We start from the raw sequence: 24362 nt of genomic DNA, 5'->3' as shown, positions 1-24362 counted from the left end.
AAAAAAAATTCACGTAAGAAATCCATTAAATAAGGTTTTATTTGCTAGCAAGAATAGAATCTATTGTTCACCAGCAGGAGGTTATGGTGTAGGTTCGTGTTTTGGTTAGCAAGCCTGATTCTCTTTCTTTATATGATTGCTGTCAAAATTTTGGTTCACCATTTAGGCAACTTGTTACATCTCAATGTATGACTTCTATGATCTATGTATTCCCCTGTGGCATATTTGTCTAAGAATCTACTAATGAGGTCTGGGGATTTAGGTTGCCACCATGACAACCAAGCAGAGCGGTTTGTTTGCTATTTCCTAGATACAGACGCTCAGAAAGTAACATCTTCCCTGCAGATGGTAACTATGGAAATATAGGTTAAGATTATGTGGCTAAATTGTTTACAGGGTCCACGCAATCTGATAACATCCCATGCAGAGAGAGGAAAGTATGTCATGGACAATACATTACTCTGTGCAGTCTGTTTATTAAAAGGTCTTTCTCAGTATCCTCTGTTATGTAATTCCCATAACCACATTATCATGATAATTTTGTTGCTCATTCCAGATGAAGAATTTAGTATTTTCCCTTTCTTTTTTAAGGTAGATTTTGTTAGGCAAATGGGTATTTAGTGGGGATATTAATGACAACAGTATTTGCATATTTTTGCATATGTGTTGTTTTTTAAATATGTATTTTTATTGATTTCAGAGGTGGAGGGAGAGTTTATCTTTGATCTATACATATTTGCCCACAAGTCCAAGGCCATTAAGAGTGCATTCTCTTTGGATAGTCAATAGTGTGGAGGTAATGGAATATAGGGCCAGGTAGGTGCTTGGGGCAGCGAGGGGACCACCCTGCAGAGTGCACGGCTTTCCCGCCACTTTGCTGGACATCTGAAACTGGTGCGGAATGGTATTGAATGTAAATGGTGGTTGAAAAATATAAATAAAGAAAGTGTTAAAAAAAAAAAAGCATTCTTCTGAATTTGTAACCAAATGGTTTTAACTATTTCAAGAGAAAAATATATCATAAATAATTTCTGTTACCTGCCTCCTTCTGTATTTGGATGCAGTTTCTAGGATAGTCCACTTTCCTTCCCCAACTCTCAATGCCTGATTTTTAGTCGTTATGGATTCTGCTAAACCTTTTTGAATTTCCTATTTAATCCATATTCGGTAGAATAAATAAAACTTGATTCATCAAAGGGTTAAGGAGAATAAGACGGGGCAGAGAAAAACATACTGTGCTTAGCAAATATCTTGCAGAATGCTTGCAGCCTTGAGCACTGCATAGCCCGGATAACCACTAGCCATCTGACGCTGGGAGGAACCAAGGACAGACCGGACCCTTATGTCAGCAGAGCGGCTTGCAGCCAGCAAAAATTAATAAAAACCTATCTCTCCCTGCTCTCTTGGCTGATGCCTTTCTTGGTCTCAGCCCACCTGCATCCAGGTGCCAGGAATAAAATCTCTTTTGATACATTACGGCCTCATGTCATAGGTGCACGACCCCGGCCCATTCCGAACCTTTCAATTCCTTTGTTATTTTTTAAATTTTGTATAAGAGCTTAGCATTGCGACTGTTGGGGGGATCTGTCTTAAAATTGAGCAGAAAAACGAAGACATGTTTTTTAAAAATGCATAGGATTGCCAGAATTAAATTTTTTTCTTTAAATTAAGTTAAACTCCCCAAAGAACTGTGCAAAGAAACGTGACCATACTGCTCAGCTGGTGTTGCTCAGTGGTTAAGCATGGACCCATGAACCAAGAATTCAGCCCTGCCAGGGCACATGCCCGGTTGTGGCTGGATCCCCAGTGAGGGACATGCATGAGGCAGCCCATCAACGTTTCTCTCTCATCGATGTTTCTCTCTCTCTAAAACCAATCAAAACGTATTTTTAAAATATTCTACACATTTCTATTTATACAAAAAGAAAGAAAGAAACGTGACCAAACAGAAAGTTGAAGAAAAGAATTTGTGATGCTAGTGTTGTGAGCTTTTCTTTACGGTCATTTTTTTTTTTTTTTTTTTTTTTTTACCAGTACTACGTAGGCCCCTTTATAAACACCGGTTTTTATTTTCAGCAACAGAAACTGTCTCTCAAAGATACCCTCGGTGCCCAGCTGGTGCAGCTCAGCGGTTGAGCCTCGACCTTTGAACCAGGAGATCACCATTGGATTGAGGGCACGTGGAGGGCACATGCCCATGTTGCGGACTGGATCCCCAGTAGGGGGCGTGCAGGAGGCAGCCCATCAATGATGCTCTCTCATCATTGATGTTTCTCTCTCTCTCTCCCTCTCTCTCTGACATCAATACAAAATATATTTTAAAAAAGAAAATACCACCTGCCTCAGGCCATTGTTTAAAGATTCAGAATCTGCCCTTTCCCAGACTCTCAGGAGGACACTGCAGAAACTCCTAGCGTCCTCCACGTCCAGATGTCCCAGGGGGCGGTGTCTGACGGGGGTGGGGGGGAGGCGGGGAAGCATTGAGGACCACGAGGTCACTGCACCCCATCGCTGCGGCAAGGGGGGACTGCGGAGGAGCAGGGAAGGGACCTGCAGCCCAGGGAGAGGACCGCCCGACGCCGCGGGAATTCAGGTAAAAAGGACGGATGCTTACAACTAGCTGTGACGCGGGAGGCCGGCGCGGGGAGGGCCGCCGGGCAAGGTCACCTGGGCGGCGACGGTCACCTGGGCGGGGACGCGCACCCGCGCTCCTGACTTCACGCCGCTGGTTTCGCCCGCGCCTCCCCGGGCAGCGCGGGGAGGGCCCCACCGCACAATCTCGCGACGCGGGGCTCCCAGGGCTCCGCCGCCGGGCGGGCGCGCGGGATCCCGGTCTCCGGGCGCCGCGCTCGCCCCGCCCCCCGGCGCGCGCCCCCTCGCGGACGCTCCGCCCACCCCGCCTGCGCCCGGGCGCGCGCCACGCCGCGGCGGGGACGCGCGCGGGGGGGCGGGGACGCGCCTTCACGCACTTCGCGGCGCGCGGTCTGCACACACGGAGCGCGTCCCGGCCTGACTGCGCTGCGGACCCGGCCCCGGCCCTGAAGTGAGGACGGCGCCGAGGGCGGCGGCGTTGGAGGCTCCCCGACCCGGGGAGACCGCCCGCCGCGGGGGGAGGAGAGGGTCGAGCCGGGCGGCGGCAGGCAGCCGTTGAGGGGCCGCCTGGGGAGCGGAGCTGGATGCGGGCGGATCGGGGCAGAGGTGGAGGCGGCGGGTGCTGGAGGGAGGCCGCTCCCCGGCGCGCAGGAAGCGCGGTTTGCTCCTCGCGGGGCGTGAGTGTGCGGATGCTTGGGGTGCTGCGGGGCCCCGCCCGGCACCCCGGACCCGAGGCCGGCCGGCCGGACTGGGGGGCGGCCGCCAGGGTGCGTCGGGTTGGACGGGGTCGTTTCCTTCCTCGGGGCGTCGTGGGAGACGGGACATGGTGTCCATCACCCCCGTCCCCGCGCGCCCCCGCTCAGCCGCAGCAGCGGCTTAGCTTCTTATTCCTGGGGGCGCGCTCGCTCATCCTCGCCGCGCGTGGGGAAGGGAGGTGGGTGGGGGGGATGCGCACAGCTCTTGACACGATTTGGGGGGAAGAGACACCCTGCTTCCTAACCCGCAAAGAGCTCCGGCCGTGAAGGGATTCCGGCCTGGGTGCGAGTTAAGCCGGCTGGAGGCATGGGGCTCCCCGTTGGGGGCGAGGGCGCGGCCCCGGGAGGGATCGCCCTGAGCTCCGAGGCTTAGCTGTGCGTGTAAATAAGTCTCGGATGGAGACGGTCGGGTCTAGTGTTCGTCTCATTTAATCCTGAGGGCAACCCTGTGGGGCTGGAGGCGTTATTCTAGCGGTGCTGGTGTGGAAAATGGGTCTCAGAGAGGTTAAGTCACCAGAAAATAATAATAATAATAATAATAATAATAATAATAATAATAATAATAATAATAATAGTAATAATAATAGAGATACAGCTGCGATTTCAACCCAGGGACGCCAGACGCCAAATGCTGACGCTTTGTATTTTGTGTCTGGGCCCAAAGAGCGATATGCCATACGTTTAGGGGAGACGCCATACAAGAGAATAGTAGGGCAATTAGGGCCCTTCCTTGGGGTATTTGGGTAAAATCGAACCAACAAGGCATGAATCCTTGAATACCTGCTGTTTTTAAGTGTATTTGCCTTTTTAAAAGGGGTTGAGTATAGGGAAACCTTACACTCAGGATAAAAGCAAATTTATCGGTCCGTTCCATGTTTGTTTGAATGCCTTATTTTCCAGATACTCAACTATGTGCCAAGAGCACCAAGATGCGTAAAATGTAGCCTCTCTGCCCTTGAGTGTAATTGGGAAGATGATCTTATAAAAGAATTCTGTAACACTCTTCTAAACGTGGCAATCTGCATTCGTGTGTGAATTAATTGGGTTCAAGTAGTTTTAAGCACAAGCTTTTAGAAGCCATTAAGAAAAGGTGTTGGATAGCTTATCACTGTACCATTGATTGCGTCGTTATTTTTCCCATTCAGCAAGAAATGCTGTCATAAACTTTAGGTTAAGTCATTTCAACAGTATCTTGCTGTGTTATTACACTGCCTTCAGCAAACGTTCAAATAGTAGAGAAGAGAGCATTTATAATTTATCTCCTGTTAAGTTAAAAGGCTTGATTTTTTTTTTTTTGGTAGTGCTTTTATTTCATTAGTTGAAAAGCCTGTGTGGGCAGGATTTCTTTCCAGTTATCTGCCAAGTATGTGCTTAACCTCTTCTTCCAAAAACATAAATGGTAAAAGTACAGAGTGGGCAAAAGTAGGCTTACAGTTGTTCGTGTGGAAAAATAATGCAGTAATCATAAATAATGCTACAGGAATAAACTCTGTTTTGTGTACTCACAGCTGTAAACCGACTTCTGCCCCACCCTGTGTAGTTAATGCCAGGTTCCATGCATTTACGCTTTTGTGGCTCAGAGTCCTAATGAACACAGTCTTCAGTTTAGGCTGAAATACTAGTAGCACTTTGTTGAAATGTATAACATTACATTAGGCACATTAGCTGTCGATGGGTGTGGGTGGGTAGGAGGGATGGTGGGGCATTTTGGAAATTTCCAGTAGCTTCGGTATTCTCAGTGAAGTAGAAATCAGCTCGTCATCCAAGGGTGATGGGGAGGGAGGTGGGGATGGAAGGTTTTTGAAGGTTTGGGGCTTTGGGAGAGTGAATGGATCAGTGAAATAGATGATTGCCAGGCAATTAACCAGGCAGGCTGAGGTATGAAAAGCCCGGTAGAGGAAATATGGGATGCTCGATGTGGGTACACAAAATAGAGCGTCTTAATTGGATTGTGCACGCTAGGAATTCCACAACGTACTTCCATCGCCCGTCTGCACAGTGTGGTATGGAGCATGCACCTGCAGTCCTTTGCCCTAATTCACTTTGTCCGTGCCTCTGCCATATTGCAGGCGTCCTTGCTCTTTATGCAAGTTAAGCTTTTTTGGGAGTCTAGCTTTTCCATTCTTTTTTTTTTTTTTTTTCTCTGCCTGGAATTTCCATTCCAGTCTTTTCCAAGCTCTTTCCCCCAATTGCACTTGTCACATTATATTACATTTTATCTATCTGTAACGTCAGTGATAGTGTCTAACTTATTTTTCGTCGTTATGTTTAGTGTGAAATGAATGTGCCACTTTTTCTTATTCCTTTAATCCATATCAGGGGTCAGTAGGCTTTTTCTGTGAAGAGCCAGGTTTTTAGGTTTTGCAGACCATCTGGCCTGTGTTTCCATTACCTAACCCTGCTGTTGTAGCACAAAGCAGTCATAGACAATACCGAATCGAGTGAGCGTGGCTGTGTTCCACTAACACTTTATTTGAATGTCATGTAATTTTTACATGTCACAAGGTATTATTCTTTGACCCCCCAACCCCCCAATCATTAAAAATGGGGGAAAAACCCTCTGAACTCGGGCTATACAAAACAGGCTGGATTTAGCCACCACCTCCTCCATTGTAATTTGCAGACCATTGATCTCTACAGACTCTCAGCAAGCCTCCCAAAGTAATTTGCAGGAAGGTGATATTGGTTATAATATTACCATTGGTGGTAGAGAAACAAAGATAGATTAGGCAGTCTTTTTTTGGGGGGGGGCGGTTTAAGGATCTCGTGGTCAAGTTCAAGATTAAGACTAAGACGTGTAAAAAAAAAAAAATGATGACCCAGTATGGTAACTGCAGTTACAGTTTATTTATTGGTTACAGACTTGGAACAAAGGAGTGATAATCAGCTTTCCTGGGGTGGACCAGAAGTAACCTCTGACAGTCAGCTGTGGGAGATAGCTGAACATTTTCAGTTGAGAGCCTTTCTGAGAATCTTTCAAGCTTGCTAAGGTGATTGACCTCATCTGTTACCAGAAGGTTACGAACATCAGGATGATTCAGTTTCTTTATTTTATAGGATATAATCTGAATTCATTTCTCTCGGAAATAAAACTAATGCATTCCACATGATTTTCCACTAATAGTTATTTCTAAAGGTCATGTACATTTTGTATTGTTTTGAGAAAGGTGAAATATGTTTCATGGCATGCTAATGCAGTAATCAATATTTCTTTAGTAAATAAATGAATTTTTGAGATTGAGTTTCAGATTATATAAACTTCTAATCTTTTAAGTCAATTATTAATATATTAGAAAAGGAGAAAGGGCTTTAGTGGCTTTCAGTTTTCTTGCAATTTATTAGATTTAGTATGAATTATTTAACCTAGGAAAGTATTCATCTAGGAAAGTTAAATAGTTGATTAATATTAGGTTTTTAAAACCTATCTAATTATTATTTAAAGCTGTATTACAACAAAAATAACACATTCCCCAGGCATGTTGTGAGTCAATAGAAAGTAACTTAATTTTTTTTAAAGTTTTGTATCTTTATTTCTGTATCTTTGTCATAGTTCTTTAGCAGTTAAGAAGTGGGTTTGTTAAAAGAGTTTTAAAAATACTGCATTGGTAAGACTTTGAATTAGAACTATATAAGTTTTGGAGAAACTTTATAAGTTTTGGAGAAAGTATGATATGTTAAAAACATGCCATGAAAAGTTTTATTGTATTTTAGTTGTTAACTTGTGCTTTCAAGGATCATCTTGTAATACATGTTGCAGAAGAGAAAGCCTGATATATGTTGTTTACTCAGAAAGCTGCTCTTGAATGTTGTATAGTCCTCTCCATCATTTCCAGTTCTGCCATGTGCTTGTGTGAACTATATTACTAGAGAGCGAACTCCTGGATATTGTCTGCATGATTCTGTTCTCACAGCCAGTGTTAAATGTGGGGCAGGCCAGGCATTCCTCACTGCCTTTCCCTTTTATTCTTTTCAACACCACCACTTGCTGAAGCACTTTATTTAATAGCGGCTTTCCATTTTTTGCCAGATAATTTCGAAATCCTTGGCATTGGCTTCTGCTGATTTTCTTTTCTTAAAAGAATTTTCCACATGCTTCACTTGCCAAGCAATTTTGGATTGTATGAGACTTTGAGTTTTGTCTTAATCCTATGGAGAGTGTTGTTATTTTCGTTTAGCCTGCTGTCAGCCTGGTTAGGTTCAGGCTGCAGGTTTCTCCCCACACTGTTTGAGCTGTGGTTCTAGTTTCAGTTTGGTTTTCAAAAGCCTTTGCAATGCAGTTTGGATATGTCCTGTGTGTACCACTGGGTCTGGGCAGTGGTCTGACATCTATCTGTTCAGTTCCTCAAGTCTTTGGTACACAGAATAGGGTAAGATCCCTGATGCCCAGTTTGGTAAGGGTTAGTCCGGGAGTTAATAAACAACTTTACTGTGTTTCTTTCCTGAGCTCCTTTTGATTTGCTCTCCCTGCTGACTTTCCTCTTTTTCATCCTCCAGCCGGACAGCTATGGTTTATCTGTATCACAGGGCTACACACTTTTGCAACCACATTCACGACATCCAGGGTCCCGTGTGGCAAGTGGAGAAGAAAGCAGTAGGATTTGGCCCCACTCCTTTGGAACCATAACTCCACCCCAAGGGGAGAAAGGTTCCCCTGCTTCAGAGTTTTGGCTGCATTAAACTCTCGTTATTGCAGCCTGCCACCACTATCTTGGGATTACTGGGGGACGGGGACATAAGAAAAAGTAGAAAACAAAATCAGATGGGTGCCCTGGTGCCTGCTTCCAGTGCATTCCAGGGAAAAAGTGGCAAGCTCACTGTGGGTTGGGTGGTATAATTCTGGCTCCCTCTAGTTTCACACGCCACTAATTACTTCCTAGGGCAGGGGTGGGCAAACTTTTTGACTCGAGGGCCACAATGGGTTCTTAAACTGGACCGGAGGGCCGGAACAAAAGCATGGATGGAGTGTTTGTGTGAACTAATATAAATTCAAAGTGAACATCATTACATAAAAGGGTACGGTCTTTTTTTTAATAGTTTTTTTCATTTCAAACGGGCCGGATCTGGCCCGCGGGCCGTAGTTTGCCCACGGCTGTCTAGGGTCTTCAAGTTGCTATTCCATGCATTCCGTCCAGGCAGGAGAGAGCTTGGAGTATGCTTAACTCCATGCAACATGAGACTGAGACATTCGTTTGTTTTGCCATTAAAAATGGCGTGTTCTTAACTGTGTGGTTCCAGTTTTTAAAATTTTTTAAATTTTTTTGTTTGTTTTTACATCTCCCCCCTTTAATAGACTGATCCAGAAAACATGGCTACTGCAATTAGAGAGGTGGGAGTTTGGAGACAAACCAGGACACTGCTACTGAAGAATTACCTAATTAAATGCAGGACTAAAAAAAGTAGTGTTCAGGTAAGTTAAATGTTTTTCTTTCTTATGCCTTCTTGCAGTTTATTCTGCATTGCATCTTTAAGAGATGTTTATTTTGCTGAATACATTTTTATTATAATTTTATATTTTTAGGTTCCTTTAATAATTTGCTTGTGAAGTAAAAAAGCCATAGGAAGGTATCTAAATTACTTATTTTCTAAATGTTAAAAATTCTAATAATTCCTAAATTTAGTTAATGTCTAATATCAGTGCCTAATTTTGAATTTTTAGGAATGCATTTCCCAAGTTTCATGAAATGAAAAATAAATTCCACAGACAACTTTGTTGAACATTATTTCATAGTTTATTCCCCATAACCTCCCATCTTTTGACTCTGGGTTGAATTGCCTAACATTATCAAAATTATGTCATATATTTGTTTACAGTAATGTTTTAAAGCATACGCTGCTTTAAAGGCTAAAAGAAAATAAGAACTCTGGCTAACCAGTTAATAATAATTTTAAAGGATGAAATATATTGTTCATCTTCTCCTGAAATCAGGAGAACAGTTAAATAGCAAGATGAAATAATAGTTTATCTCTATTATAGCAGGCTGTTGAATTTAACTGAGTGTAGTTTTAGAAATTGAGGTATAATTAAAGCATGAGTTTTAATGTAGAATTAAATAGACTGTTTGGTAAGTTATTTTAAATAAAGTTATATATGAGTACATTTGTTGAAATACATATTAATTTTTATGTCAATTTATTACATGAATTGTTTTTTAAAATATGGCAAAAATGTAAAGGAAAATTAATACTACTGTTGGGTTAGGATAGAACTGCTTTTACTTTTTGTACTTGAGAGCCAAATTTCTCATGTTTTTTCTTGGTATTAATTATATTATTTGCATAGAAACTTTGATGAATTTCATTGCCATTGTTATACTTCATAATCATTTTTTTCCTTTATTATAGGAAATTCTTTTTCCACTGTTTTTTTTATTTTGGTTAATATTAATTAGCATGATGCATCCAAATAAGAAATATGAAGAAGTGCCTGATATGGAACTTAATTCTATGGACAAATCTATTCTCTTTAACCTAATTCTTGGATATACTCCAGCGACTAATATTACAAGAAACATCATGCAAAAGGTTTCTACTGATCACCTTTCTGATGGTATTGTGAGCTTTTATCTGTATTCTATCTGTTACAGAAAGCCTCGTCAGTATTTTTCTGCTTGCTTTATTGAGTAAATAGCATTCTTAACGCTTAGAGACATAGCCTTTCACCAAAGTATAGTTTCAGAAAAATATTAAAATCATTTAACTCTTCTGTCTTATTTTTCTTGTGGAACTTTAATTTATATTTTTGGTAACAGGAGGCATATATTATATGTTTTAAGAGTTTATATTTAATTCTTAGCCCCTTACAAAATAAGTATGTTTCTATGGGATAAAAGATTTGAAGGAACATTTCGAGTCTGTCTCATGTAATAATTAAGAGGTTGGAAATATATGATAAAGATGATAAAGCAGTAATCTTTTCAGATTGCCATAGTTATTTATGGAGGTGTGTGGTGTAAACTGGAGAAGTACTTAGTTTTGGAGACTGTGACTGTGGCTAAGTGCCTAAATCTGTTTTCCTCAGTTTGTACTTCTCACAAAGAAATGGAATAGAAATCAATGAGGCACTAAGAGTAAAGTGGCTGAGAGAGAACCTAAAGCAGGACTTGGAGAAAGTGACAGAAATGCTCATACTGTGGTGATTGATTTAATGAAATACTGAATTGTAGAAAATAACAGATTAGCATGTCTTATAATAACATTAACATGTTTTATAATAGGGTAGTTGTAATTAACTTTTAGTATATGTTATGACATTATTGGCTAGTGCATCACTGAACAGAAGATACTTGTTTATACAGTCAGGAGTCAAGTAACTTCCCCCATTGACTTCTTTCTGGCTTATTGCTATTTACTATTTTTATCGAACACCTATCTTATTGGTATATAGCATGTTTGTTGGTTTATCATATTAAGCACAAGTAATATGAATAATCATAATAATTTAGCATGCCAGCTCAAAAATCTGATCAGAAATGTTAAGAACAAAATTTATTGATAAGTCTAAGCAGGAGCAAACATATACACCAAAGGAATTCAAGTCAGTTTAGATGCCAAAATAGTGGAAACATATATAGATTTTTTTAAAAGTTCTGTCTTTTTTTTTAAAAAAAATATATTTTATTGATTTTTTTACAGAGAGGAAGGGAGAGGGTTAGAGAGTTAGAAACATCAATGAGAGAGAAACATCGATCAGTTGCCTCCTGCACACCCCCTACTGGGGATGTGCCCACAACCAAGGTACATGCCCTTGACTGGATTTGAACCTGGGACCATTCAGTCCGCAGGCCGACGCTCTATCCACTGAGCCAAACCGGTTAGGGCAAGTTCTGTCTTTTTAACAACAGCTATCTGAAAGTGGGATATACCTGCATACAGGGTAATATGACTAAGAGGACGCTAACCTAACACCCTTTTTATTCGTATCAATCCTGGAGTGGCAGGTCTGCCTTAAAAGGTCTGGAAAATCACAATAATTAACATTTAAGTAATACTTTAAATTCACAAAGCATTTTCATATTTGTGACTGCATTTGATCTTAAGAACCCGGAGTGATCAGGTAGGCATTGTGGATGAGGATATTAAAGTTTGGGGAGTTGTTGGCCTGTGCTCACTCACCTGATAAGTAATAAAGTTAAAGACTAATCCTGTGTTCTTTCCACTTCACCACATGTTCCGGAGCTTCTGTACTAAAAACTGGTTGCTTGTAAATAAAGCCTCAAGAAAATATTTTAAAATTAGGGTTATCTGATGTGAAAGGATCTGAATGATGACTACAGTATTTCCTCCACATATCTTCTGAGAGAGGAACAGGCTATATTGGTTTTAAGTGCCAATTTTTATTCAAAGAAGAGTTGCATCATAGTTACTAAAATATATACTTTAGTGTCTGAGAAGGATTATGGAATTTTCTTCATAAGAAGATATTTGAAAAGAAAATATCCACTCATTTATCAAGGACTTATTTGTATAGTTTTACTTGGAGATAGATAAGTGACCTGCAAGTATCACATGTAAAGTGTATACTCTTATCATACCAATAACATGTATTGGACATAATTTATATAATTAAATGACAGCTAAATCGTGTGCGTAAAGTTGTACTATTTTGTTATTTTTTAGTATTTTTTTTTTTAGAAGAGCTCTATTCATTTTCTAAGAAGCTAGAACATAAAACAAGTGCTTATAAAATAGTACATTCATCAAATATAATGGTACATTTGGTCTATTGTATTAGGTAAACTATTTTAAATTGTGACTTAACTATATTGTTGTATTTTATAGTCATAATTACTGAAGAATATGCAAATGAAAAGGAATTGCTAGCATCCAGTCTTTTTAAGACCGACAGCTTTGTAGGCGTGTTTTTCAAAGACTTCATGTCCTACGAACTCCGTTTTTTTCCTGATATGATTCCAGTAACTTCTGTTTATATGAATTCAAGAGGTAAGTAGTTGCCCCCTAAAAAATTGAAAGCGAGTTAAATGTATGTGTTTTGCTGCTCGTCATTCTTATGCAAAATTTTTGTGGGGTCCAACATTGGCATTTTCAACAATACTTAATTTGTTCAGATGAGAAAACTGTCAAGTGTAGCATGAATATATGTAAGTATACTTAAATAACCACCTATCTACATCTACATATATAATATAAATACAATTACTCTAACACCCATTTTCATACATTTATATAACATCGATTACAGTAACACAAAAATGTATCTTGAATTATATGACTTTCTAAATCTGTATTTTTTTCTCCATGTAATTGTTTTCACAAATAGTATATTACATATCTTTAAAACCTCAAGGTTTTCCACCAGTGAACTTCATTAGTTTATGTTTGAAACATGGAAAACAGCCTTTAATATTTAAATGTCTGAAGAAATATTATTAACCAGAGACATTTGTTCATCAATATTGAAGTCACTATGCTAAGTATTGAATTTGTGACTAATTCCAAAAAGCCCATAGAGAATATTTTTTTCTATTGGCTTAACCTGGGCTTGTCCTTGTACCTGGAAGTGCTTTAAAGCTGATAGGTCATTTTAGAGTAACTTACCTTAAAACAGAAAAGTGACTTATTTTAAATAATTAGGTTTACAATTTCTATTTATTTTCATTTGCCATTCAGTATCATAACACATGTTAACTTATTAATTCAAAAATTTCAAATAAATCAGGAATGTGATATTTTTAGTCTTCGAAGGGTAACTGCTTATTTTCTTTGGTCCTGTAGAAAATGAGTAATCATATTACTTTGGTAAACCTCCATATGTTATCTTTAAAAGAAGGCATTTGCAAGTCATGCAAAATCTTATGTCTCACATTTTTTCCCTCATAGCTGGCTGTTCAAAGTCATGTGAGGCTGCTCAGTACTGGTCCTCAGGGTTCACAGTTTTACAAGCATCCATAGATGCTGCCATTATTCAGGTAAATATGATAAAGAAAGAAAAAGAAAGCCAAACCTCATTTTAAGAATTACACCCTAGGTATTTACAGCAGTATTTGTTTTGACTGCTATCAAATGAATAAAATGCATAACTTATTATAACTTCTTTAAGGGAAAAAGATAAGGAAAAAGTCTTATTTTCTGTTTTAATATTTTTGAAACCTACATTTAATGGATAATTTCTAAATATATGATTCAGCGTTCTATATATCTGTATTATTGTATCTATGGTGACCATAGGTAATATTTGTGAAAGATCTGTATTTGCAGACTTTTCCCCTTGAATACAAATAACTTATTTTAAAGAATGTGAGTATCTTTATCTTAATCATAGTAGTAGATTTTATTTTTTAATTTAACAAACATTTATAATTTATTTGCCAAACATGATTCTAAGTTATGTGCTAATATTAACCATTTTAATCTTTACCCACCCTTTGTGATTGGTGCTGCTGTTGTTATGTCCATTTTATATATGAAACTAAAGCACAGGGAGATTAAGTGATTTTCCAAAACTCGGTTAATTTAGAGGGAAAGCTAGGTCAGCCTATTGCTTCTTGGCAGTATAGTTTTAGCACTATACTGCCACCAGGATTGCATATACAGTGTTACAATTATATTTCAAAGACACGCTTAGACCCGATCCATGTTTCACATTTTTATAAAAATGAACAAGAGGCCTTTAACAGAAGACCGGTCTCTGTTGTTAGACTGCTATATAGTAAAATGACTATAATGATGCTTTACCTGACAGGGTTGTTAAAAGAACCAAATGAGATAATATATGTAGGCTTGTCTTATAAACTCTCACACGTGGTATATGTATTACAAATACGTAATATTACACAAACCAATCATAGAGACGTTTAAGGTCCAGACAGTCCAGACCACCCTGGAAGAATAGGCCAAGCAGATCACATTTTATACATTCCGTTGAATGTTGGTAGAGGTGTCATAGGGCATAGTTACATTATTCTACCTATACATGCTGTACACACATATTATAAAACAATAGGACATACTATTTTTAAAAAAATACTATTTAAAAGGGCACTTTTAATGATAGTCATTCATTCATGATACTAGTAATCATTCCTTAATTCTTCAATTTTATAAATGAATATGTTTGTTAATATATGTACATAATTGCTTAAGATGGTAGCTGTGAAATTTTATTTTCTTTGACATTATTTTTTCAAGATATGTATACTTCCCAACTTCAGACTTTAAACTTTATGGTCTGCTTCCAGGATATATAAAAGCAGTATTCTAGTCTATCATGGTTTTGGGGTCAGTCACTTTATTTCAGGTGTGTAGCTTCTTGAGGACTGTATTTACTAGGTTATTGACTAATTTTTTTTGGTATACTTATCACAGTTTTTTAGGGGTTACTTTCAGAAGAAAATTAACTGAATGTATTTACATTTTCCAATTATAGTTGAAGACCAATGTTTCTGTATGGAAGGAGCTGGAATCAACTAAAGCTGTTATTATGGGAGAAACTGCTGTTGTAGAAATAGATACCTTTCCCCGAGGAGTAATTTTAATATACTTAGTAATAGCATTTTCACCCTTTGGATACTTTTTGGCAATTCATATCGTGGCAGAAAAAGAGAAAAAGCTAAAAGAGTTTTTAAAGATAATGGGACTTCATGACACTGCCTTTTGGTATGTTATTAAGAGTTTATTCAGTGTGATTAATAATTAATTATACAAAGCTTCAGAATTTCAACTTTGTTATTCACCTAACTTGGTAGGAGAGGTACTGCTCCTGTTTTCTCACAGTGATTGTCCTTTTCTTGAAATGTGAGACTATTCAACAAGCTTCAGCAATTGATTGGCTTGTTTTAACGTAAGAAAAGTGGGATTTGGAAAGCATGTTAATATTACGTGTTTAAATTTTATTTCACATTTTGTTTGTATTGATAAAGTGCGCTCCATGTATTTTAGTGTATTTTTTCAGTGCATAGCATATATGAGCTCTTGGAGAGTTAGAAATTAATTGCTTTGTATGGTCCTCTCCCAATATCATAGATGTACATGCTATTAGAAATTTAGTTAAAATGATTGAACTTGGTGCATGCAGTTTATAACCTTTTTTCCTGAAAAAGGTTATTTGTGTGAATTAAGATGAAATTTAAATAATTGATAGAAAAACAAATGAAAAAGTTTTTACAAGTGAGCATTTTAAAACTGATAATTTTATAGAGTCATGCATTTTTATTAGTACTTCTAGGTCTATTTTCTTTAATTTTCCTATTGAGTTGTGAGAAAATTTATTTTGACGCCATATTAGGAGAAAAGTTAATACATTTTGGAAAAAGTTAGTAAGCATGTGAGTTGGTAGTATAGGCCAATTTACAAAATTTTATTCCATTTAACTCAATGCAACAATTAATTATAACACTTTACCTGATGGGATCATTGTGTATAACCTGTTCTCTTCGCGCTTTTTTTTTTTTTTTTTTTTTTTTTTTTTTTTTTTTTACCTCCTGTCATTTTCGTAGTGATTGGTTTTTAAGATGCATTGGGTTATTTAAGTATTTTGTGAGGAAGCAGTAGCTGGAAGAATTTAGGCAAAATAGTCTTTCAGTGCTTCAGTTTTACCTCTGTAAAATGATGAGTTGCATTTTGCAAATTTAGGTATCCTTTAGCTCTATTTCAGTGATTTTATGATAGCATATATTAAATCATCATCTATTAACTTGAAAAGTAAAGATAAAATGAAACTGCTATAGAAATTCCATTGAGCTCTGATTTGAGGTGAAATTTCGAACAATTATAGTGAATCTGTTACTGATTTCCTTGATCTGATGTGTAAATATATTATGTATGTTGTTGATTAGTGATGTAGTCTTTATTGTTTAAAATACCATAAGTTATCAGGGGTTTTATTTGTAGCACATGCAATAAAGAAAATTGTTAGTCATTAAACTCTTGTATTTTAAGAAAATCAGAAGTAATGTGTATGATTGAAGTTTTGAAATATTAAATTTAAATTAACCATGATTGATAATAACTCATTTTTTTACTCTTGCAAAGATAATCATTTAATATCTATATCAGAGTATAACTTAACTAGTACTGTATTTTTAATTACATACAAGAGTATTCATTTTCAATATATGAATATATACAGAAATTAATAGCTTGACTTAATTTTAAGAATATAATGGCTGAAATAAAGATGAAATTTTGTTTAAAGTGATTTGTTTTGAATTTTTAAAACCCCATGCATTTAACCATAATGTATTTGTATTCTCATTTTAGGCTCTCCTGGGTTCTTCTGTATGCAAGTTTGATTTTTCTTATGTCCATTCTAATGGCAGTTATTGCAACAACTTCTGCATTATTCCCTCAAAGTAGTTGCGTTGTGATATTTCTACTCTTTTTCCTGTATGGGTTGTCATCTGTAAGTATTTCAACTTGAAATAGGAATAAGGAACTGCCAAAATATTTGTTTAATGTAGTAAAATCTTATTCTTTGGCTTATTTATAGTCAATTTCCCAAGAAAGACATATTGTTATGAGGTTATTGATAAATGACACATATGGCATCATTATACCTCATTCTAGGAAAGTTACAAAATAGTCTCAAATTTTCAATTTAACTTGTTTTTATATGATGTATTTCACATACAAACCCTCTGAACCTATCTTTTACTCTTCATATAACATGTGCATTTAAGATTGTATAGTACTGGACTTTTTATTCCTTTGTTTTCATGAAATCTTGAAAGTTAACTTATATTACAGGATGATGTTGTCTTAAGATAATGTCTTTGTAAATACAGCTCTTTGGAAGTGTTGGTATCCATTAAGTATATTGGCTGAATGCTGGCTGTTAATGACCAGCCTTTGTTTTAAGTGGTTCCAGTTTCCATCTTGCTTGGTTTATATACCCATGCTGTGCCAGTTATTAAATATTTCACTATCACCTCTTCTCTTTAACATAATAATTTACATATAACTCGTATACTTTTCTATATAATTGCCCAGTTTTTAACTAATTTTGTTTCATATTGATACATAAAACTTTAATGATGGGATCTGTACTTAAAAGCTTATTGATTTATTGATTTGTTCATATATGTATACATCTAACTCCAGAAACATAGCTGTTTATGGCTTCTATAGACTAGAGGTGATCATTTTTGCCTACTAGATAGATACTATGCAGTTTTTAAATTTTTCAGTTTAAATTTTTAAATGTATATCACTATTTGTATGAAAATAAAATATCGTACTGTAGCATTTAGAAATTAATTGTATTTGTTTTAATACCAATGTATGTGAACAGTGTGCATTAAACTTAATATTTATATTTTATAGGTATTTTTTGCTTTAATGCTGACACCTCTGTTTAAAAAGTCAAAACATGTGGGAATTGTTGAATTTTTAGTCACTGTGGCTTTTGGATTTGTTGGCCTTTTGATAGTCCTCATGGAAAGTTTTCCCAAATCATTGGTGTGGCTTTTAAGTCCCTTCTGTCAGTGTACTTTTTTGATTGGTATTGCACAGGTACGTGACATATTTATGTTGCTTTCACTAAATGTTGTCTTTTCTCTTCAGCTTCATGCAGCTTGTTATATTACCATGAATACTACCTGTGGTTTGAAAAAAAAATTAAATTTAAATCTGAGAAAGGAATATTTGAATACTGAAGTACATTTTATATTGGTTTCATTTATATTTTCTCCATTTTTAATTTGTTCATTTATATTATCTGTTTGTAAATTCTCCACTTTCTGTGTTAGTATATCTCAGCAGTCTAGTTCATTGCAATAACTCAGTTAGAAGAGATTAGTTTAGGTGTCAGGTAATTTAGATTGCTTATGGCCTGGTTACCTTGCTGCCTGTTGTAAAATAATCTCAGATGTGTGTCTGGAGGAAATTGTGTGTGGAGCAGAACAAATATGTCATGACTGTAGCAATAAAATAAGTAGACCTGGTGGATATTATTGGTCCAGGATTCATGGGATTATCACTCACCTAAATAATATTTAGATTTATAAATTTGATTTTTTATTAGTCTTTACAGGAGCTAGTAGGTCCTAAGGGAAAAATTCTTATAAGAAACTTTTATGTAACAACGTACATTTGGTTAATGTCAGAGAAAAAATGAATTACTTAGTATAAGACATTATTCATGTTTGCTGGGTAGAGACTTAAGATAGATTGTTTAAAAATATTGAGTTAAAGAAATTTTAACAACTTAAGACCTAAGAGCTGTTGTTAACACATTTTGGAAATCCATTGAGTCCCCTTCACTTAGGAAGGTGAGTGGAAGGGACCTTTAGTGTCATTTAATTCATCTTCTTTTCATAGATAAGGCTGAAATTCAGAAAGTTGGTATAGTTACAGTATATTCACTTACTGACAGGCCTACAAGCTAAATGAGGCCTCAACCTCTAATACAGTCCTCTCTGCTCTGTCACATATTGCTACCATCAATAACTTAACAATTCTATTAATAATTAGCTTAATTAATTCTAGCACCTTGTCCCTTTTCAGTATTGAAAAGATGTTGACATTAATTTTATTCTCTAATGAAATAATTTTAATTTGTTTGCCGTCTATGTGGACCGTAAGTCTTTTGTTTGCATTAGTATTAACATCATACTTTATTTTTATTTAATTTGATGATAATAGTATTATAATTCAATACCCCAGAAGTGGATGTATACTAGTTTTAGAAGCACCACATTTAAAACATGATTGAAAGGGATTGCTGTGATAAACTTAAGATAAGGTTCTTACTGTTTTCCTTATAAATTTATGTTACTAATTTGGTAGATTTTAATCTGTTAAACAGCCCAGTTTGATTACTGTCACTCTGGATATAAGGAGTAACTCTAAGTAGTGGTAGCTTTTGCTTATTTTTATCATTTTTGTATAATAAAGTTGGTGTTTCTGTTCTTCAGGTCATGCATTTGGAAGATATTAATGAAGGTGCTTTATTTTATAATTTGATTGAAGGTCCATATCCTCTAATTATTACTATTATCATGCTAATACTTAATAGTATATTCTATATCCTCTTGGCTGTTTATCTTGATCAAGTCATTCCAGGTATGCACATAGTTTTTGGATTTAACTTTGAAGATTTTTAGTTTTGTCCACATAGGATCAACTTAATTTTCTTTCTTTTTTAGCCAAAGCACCCAACTTATATTCATTGTTAAAGCTTTTAATTTAATTTAAATAAGTGTACCTTATACCTGTGTCTTAACCACTAGTGAACATAAGAAGATTGTGTAAAAAGAGAGCAGTTGTTTTTTAAAAATATACTATATATTTTTATTTCAGAGAAAGAAGGAAGGAAGAGGGAGAGAGAGAGAGAAACATCAATGATGAGAGAGAATCATTAATTGGCTTCTTCCTGCACGTCCCTCACTGGGGACCAAGCCCACAACCTGGGCATGTGCTGTAGACCAGAACCAAACCTGGGACCCTTGAATCCACAGGCCAATGCTCTATCCACTGAGCCAAACTGGCTAGGGCAAGAGCAGTTTGTTTTAAAAACCTTAAGTCCCTAACTGAACTTCTTAACTTAGTACTTCCCTATCTCAGTCTTCTTTGGCTAAAGTGTTTCATTATTTTACCCTCTAAGATCTAAAACTGTGAAGCAATCTTGTATCTCCTACCTTTCCTCTCATCTTTTATCTCGCATCTGTAGGAACGATTTTCAAGAACGGGTGTGTTCCCTATTTAGTCAGGGCACCGACTTCTTTTCCCTTAGATTGTCAAATAAAACAACAGCCAATACAACAACAACAAAACAAAATAGCTGTCTGGTGTGAATGAATCAAAACTATACCTTTTTTTTTTTTTTTTGTCTGACCAGCTAAAGATATAACATTTTTTGCTGTGCCACAGAATTCTAGTAGTTAGTTTATGTGTGCCATGAGGTGAAAATCACTGATCTACAGCAAATTCCTATAGATTCAAAATATTATTGAAATACCCAGTATCCCTTATGCTTTTCCCCTTGAGTTCTTCATTACTTTTGTCTGTGTTCTAGACCTGCACTGTTTTATATGGTAACCGCTAAACACGTGGCTTTTAAATTTTAAATTAAGTAGAATTAAATAAATTAACAATTCACTTCCTCATAGCACAAGCCACATTACAAGTGCTTAGTAGCCACATATGGCTGTTAATGACAATATCGTCTAGCATAGATATAAGACATTTCCATCATTGCTGAAAGTTGTATTGGGTAGCACTAGTCTAGACTCTCATGTAATTCCTTACCTTAAGTCAAAGAACTTCACTATTTCCTTTAATCAGGTTAATCATCCACTCAAAATCCTTAGTGGGCATATCCTGATTAAATAGAAACTCATATGTTAATGTCCTCCACAATACTTTTACATTTAATCTCTCCTTATCACCATCCCTGTCCGTATTATACTTAATATTCATTAGTACAGTCCTATTTGAACATATATTCAGTGTATTGGATTGTTTTTAGCTACAAAATCATTTCTTATTGGCTTAAACAAGAAGGAAATCAATTGTTTTACTTCAAAGGAAGTCCAGAGATAGGATGGCTTTCAAGTTGTTTGACTTGCTCAACCATGTCATCAGGGACCCATTGTCTTCATGCTTTTGCCAGCTTTGTCTCTAGTCTGGCAGTTTGCTCTCCTTATCAGCTCGGGGTTTTATGCTTTTTTGTTTCATGGCCAATGGAAGAGGGAGGGCAAACCTTTCTCCCATCTAAGCCCTTTGCTTCTGTCTGATTGGTTACATGCTTATGGCTGGGGCAGTAGCAATCACTAGAGCATGTTAAGAACTGATCAGATCGATTAGAATCTTCTGTGTAATTAGGGTCAGATTTCTTTGAAACGTGGCCGTCTAGGAGTGGATATTCTTTTTTTTTAAATTTCTTTATTGATTAAGTTATTACATATGTGTCCTTATCCCCACATTACCCCCATCCCCACCCCCATCGATATTCTTTGTAAAGTGTCAGTTTTGGTGGGGAAAATGGGTACATGCTATGTGGGCAGCTATCACTGTCTACCATATATAAGTCTCCTGTGTTTGTCCTGTTGATGTATTAGTCTCCTAATTCTAAAAAGTCTTCTCTATGAACTATATTAACTTTTCTAAAAACTTCCTATTTTCAAAGACTCTCTAAGATGATACATTCAAGCTTTCAGAATATTTCCCCTAGCCAGATATAAATGTTTCCTCTTCTAGACTCTTAATAGCATTATGGATGACATGCCTCACATTCTGCATTGTGTTTTAGCCACTTGGTATATGTGTACTCACAAATTTAGGGCAAAAAATGTGCTTTACTCACCTTTACATTCCCATGCATTCTCAGCAACTCTGAACTATTTATTGACTGAGATAATATTTTATATCTCAGTATTGACTTAGTACTTTATACCTAAACAAGATCTAGGTTGTTATATATTTCACATATTATCTTTATGACTATAAAACTGGTTTTCAGAAAGAACTTGTTATGATAATTCAGTTTTTTTTATTTTTCAGGGGAATTTGGCTTACGGAGATCATCTTTATATTTTCTGAAGCCATCGTATTGGTCAAAGAACAAAAGAAATTATAAAGAATTATCAGAGGGCAATGTTAATGGGAATGTTAGTTTTAGTGAAATTGTTGAGCCCGTCTCTTCAGAATTTATAGGAAAAGAAGCCATAAGGTATGACTTAATTTTTGGCAATTTAGGTACAAGAATTGCTGATGGAACATGCCACATTTAAATCCTATTATTTTAAACTAGGGGCCCGGTGCACGAAATTCGTGCACTGGGTGTGTGTGAGGGGGGGTGGGGGGGAGTGTCCCTCAGCCCAGCCTGCCCCCTCTCACATACTGGGAGCCCTCAGGCGTTGACCCCCATCACCCTCTAATCGCAGGATCGGCCCCTTGCCCAGGCCTGACGCCTCTGGCCTAGGCGTCCGGCCCGGGCAGTGGGGACCCACAGCTGCAGCGGCCCCGCAATCGTGGGCTTCGCTTTAGGCCCAGGCAAGGGACCCCTAGCTCCTGGGACTGCCAGCTTCGACCGTGCCCAGCTCCCATCGCTGGCTCCACCCCTACTTCCTGCTATCACTGGCCAGGGCGGAAAAGGCACCTGATTCTCCGATCATGGCTCGGGGGCAGGGCAAAGGCGGCCCCAGGGCCGCCTTTGCCCTGCCCCCCAGCTCTTAGCTCCCCCGGGTTTCCGATCACTGTCAGTGGCAGGGGGCTTCTTCCTGCTTTCCCTTTCGCCTCCCTGCATTGTGCCTACATATGCAAATTAACCGCCATCTTGTTGGCAGTTAACTGCCAATCTTAGTTGGCAGTTAATTTGCATATAGCCCTGATTAGCCAATGAAAAGGGTATCATCGTACGCCAATTACCATTTTTCTCTTTTATTAGTGTAGATAAGGTGTGTAAGTAATTTATGTTAGGAGATTTGGTACACATTTCATGATTTTTAAAACAGTGTTAAGAGCTACTTATCTTTTAAGTTCTTACCTTCTTTGCAACCATTTAGAATAAGGTTGCTGCTAGGTTTGACATTTTTGTTTTAAGGAAAAGATTTTAAAGTAATAAAACTGGGTGTTTACACAGTTAAGCTATTTTAAACTTTCTTGGTATTGGATTAAAGCAATAAATATTAACTTTATAATTTGATTCAGGATACAACCTATACAATTGTCCTCTGTTAATTTCATAGACCCTTAGGTATTGTGATATAATTAGAATATCTGTTTAATTTCTAAGAACCAAAGAAATTAATCACTATCTCTTGCTAGATCAGTCAAAACCAAATTAAAAAATAATGAGAAAAAGAGCAGAAATAAAAATGAAAGAAAAAGTGAAGTGTAATTTGTTCTTTAAGTTTAAGAAAAATGTATACAATCTGGGGAAAGAGAAATACTTAGGATATAATTAATGGGCCAGTGGTCTGCCTTTTCAAGGGTAAAATTCAAACCGGTTAATAAAACCATTAATTCTGTAAAATATGTAAAACATTTAAAGTGGAATGAGAGAATCACTTCACATTTATTGACAGTTTGAAATGTGTACTGATGTGAAATAAATAGCATTTGTTTTTTAATCTGCCTAAAATCAAGTATTTGATTAGTTTGCAAACAAAAAAGTATCAAAGATGAAAAGAAATTTCTAAATTGCTTGAGTTAAATGCTTCACTTTGTTTTAGAAGTTGGCTTATGAAAAATGAATGAATGACATCTAAAATGGAGAGGGATACTATAATTTTGTCTTGTAGTTTTTTTACAAATGCTTTTATAATTATTACTAGAGGCCCATTGCACGAAGAGATTCGTGCAATAGGCCTTCCTTCCCCTGGCTGCCGGCACCTGGGACCCAGGCCGCAGCGGAGAAGCCAAGCCTCTTCAGTCTTCAGTCAGCCAGAGCCTTCAGTCTTTACTCCATGCCTGCATATGCAAATTAACCGCCATCTTTGTTGGGTTAATTTGCATAGTTGCTCTGATTGGCTGGTGGGCATAGCAGAGTGACACCAATTTGCATGTTTCTCTTTGTTAGTGTAGATTAGCTCTCTTTGATTAATTATTTTAGTAGGGATGTACTTTATTTTCTCTACAAAATATGACAGATTTGGTTAGAAAACGTTCATGGAAATGCACATTTATAAATTGCTTTAAATACTTAAAATATAAAATGGTGTTTTTTCAGAATCAATGGTATTCAGAAGACCTACAGAAAGAAAGGTGACAGTGTGGAGGCTTTGAGAAGTAAGTAGCTTTCCTTAGTATTAAACTACAAGTGGAAAAACAATTTTTGGGATATTTAAGCTTCTTTATCACAGTTTTCTCTTTTTCCTTTAGGGATACTTACATTTATTTATGTGATTAATATTCATAATACAACTAACATCAAAGTAGTAAAAGAAAAAAGTAATAACTGTTAAGATGAAAAATATTCAACTATCCTTTTATTTTTGTGCATGAGTATACAGATTAGTTGCTTTTTTTTTTTCTTTTGGGTTAACACCAGGTTTCTCAGCCTCGCCACTACTGATATTTTGTGCATATAATTCTTTTTTTTGTGAGGGGCTGTCCTGA

General features: G+C 37.0%; 1 protein-coding gene and 1 long non-coding RNA gene across 5 annotated transcripts in view; both read left to right on the top strand.

Moving 5' to 3' along the window:
- Positions 1–2853: 2853 nt before the first annotated feature.
- ABCA5 (ATP binding cassette subfamily A member 5) overlaps positions 2854–24362 on the top strand; it is a 57014-nt gene continuing 35505 nt past the window's right edge. For 2 of the 4 annotated variants that reach the window (XR_009449345.1, XM_059671026.1), the window contains exons 1-12: positions 2854–3043; positions 6209–6337; positions 8638–8754; positions 9690–9894; positions 12126–12287; positions 13185–13273; positions 14731–14960; positions 16563–16704; positions 17625–17813; positions 19217–19364; positions 21804–21972; positions 23974–24032. Coding sequence is in view for 3 of the 4 variants with exons in the window: in XM_059671026.1 (XP_059527009.1) it covers positions 8653–8754; positions 9690–9894; positions 12126–12287; positions 13185–13273; positions 14731–14960; positions 16563–16704; positions 17625–17813; positions 19217–19364; positions 21804–21972; positions 23974–24032 (1495 nt within the window). In the remaining variant the exon portion in view is untranslated. Of the gene's footprint in view, positions 3044–6208; positions 6338–8637; positions 8755–9689; positions 9895–12125; positions 12288–13184; positions 13274–14730; positions 14961–16562; positions 16705–17624; positions 17814–19216; positions 19365–21803; positions 21973–23973; positions 24033–24362 lie in introns of those variants that run through there. The other 2 variants (XM_059671027.1, XM_059671028.1) reach the window with 2 other exon arrangements.
- Positions 9906–11938, top strand: LOC132219030 (uncharacterized). Its single transcript, XR_009449346.1, has 2 exons — positions 9906–10930; positions 11169–11938. It is a non-coding gene; the product is annotated as an uncharacterized LOC132219030 (long non-coding RNA).

This window comes from Myotis daubentonii, chromosome 16, assembly GCF_963259705.1.
Source record: "Myotis daubentonii chromosome 16, mMyoDau2.1, whole genome shotgun sequence".
Taxonomy (NCBI): Eukaryota; Metazoa; Chordata; class Mammalia; order Chiroptera; family Vespertilionidae; genus Myotis; species Myotis daubentonii.
This window is presented reverse-complemented; position numbering and strand designations above follow the sequence as displayed.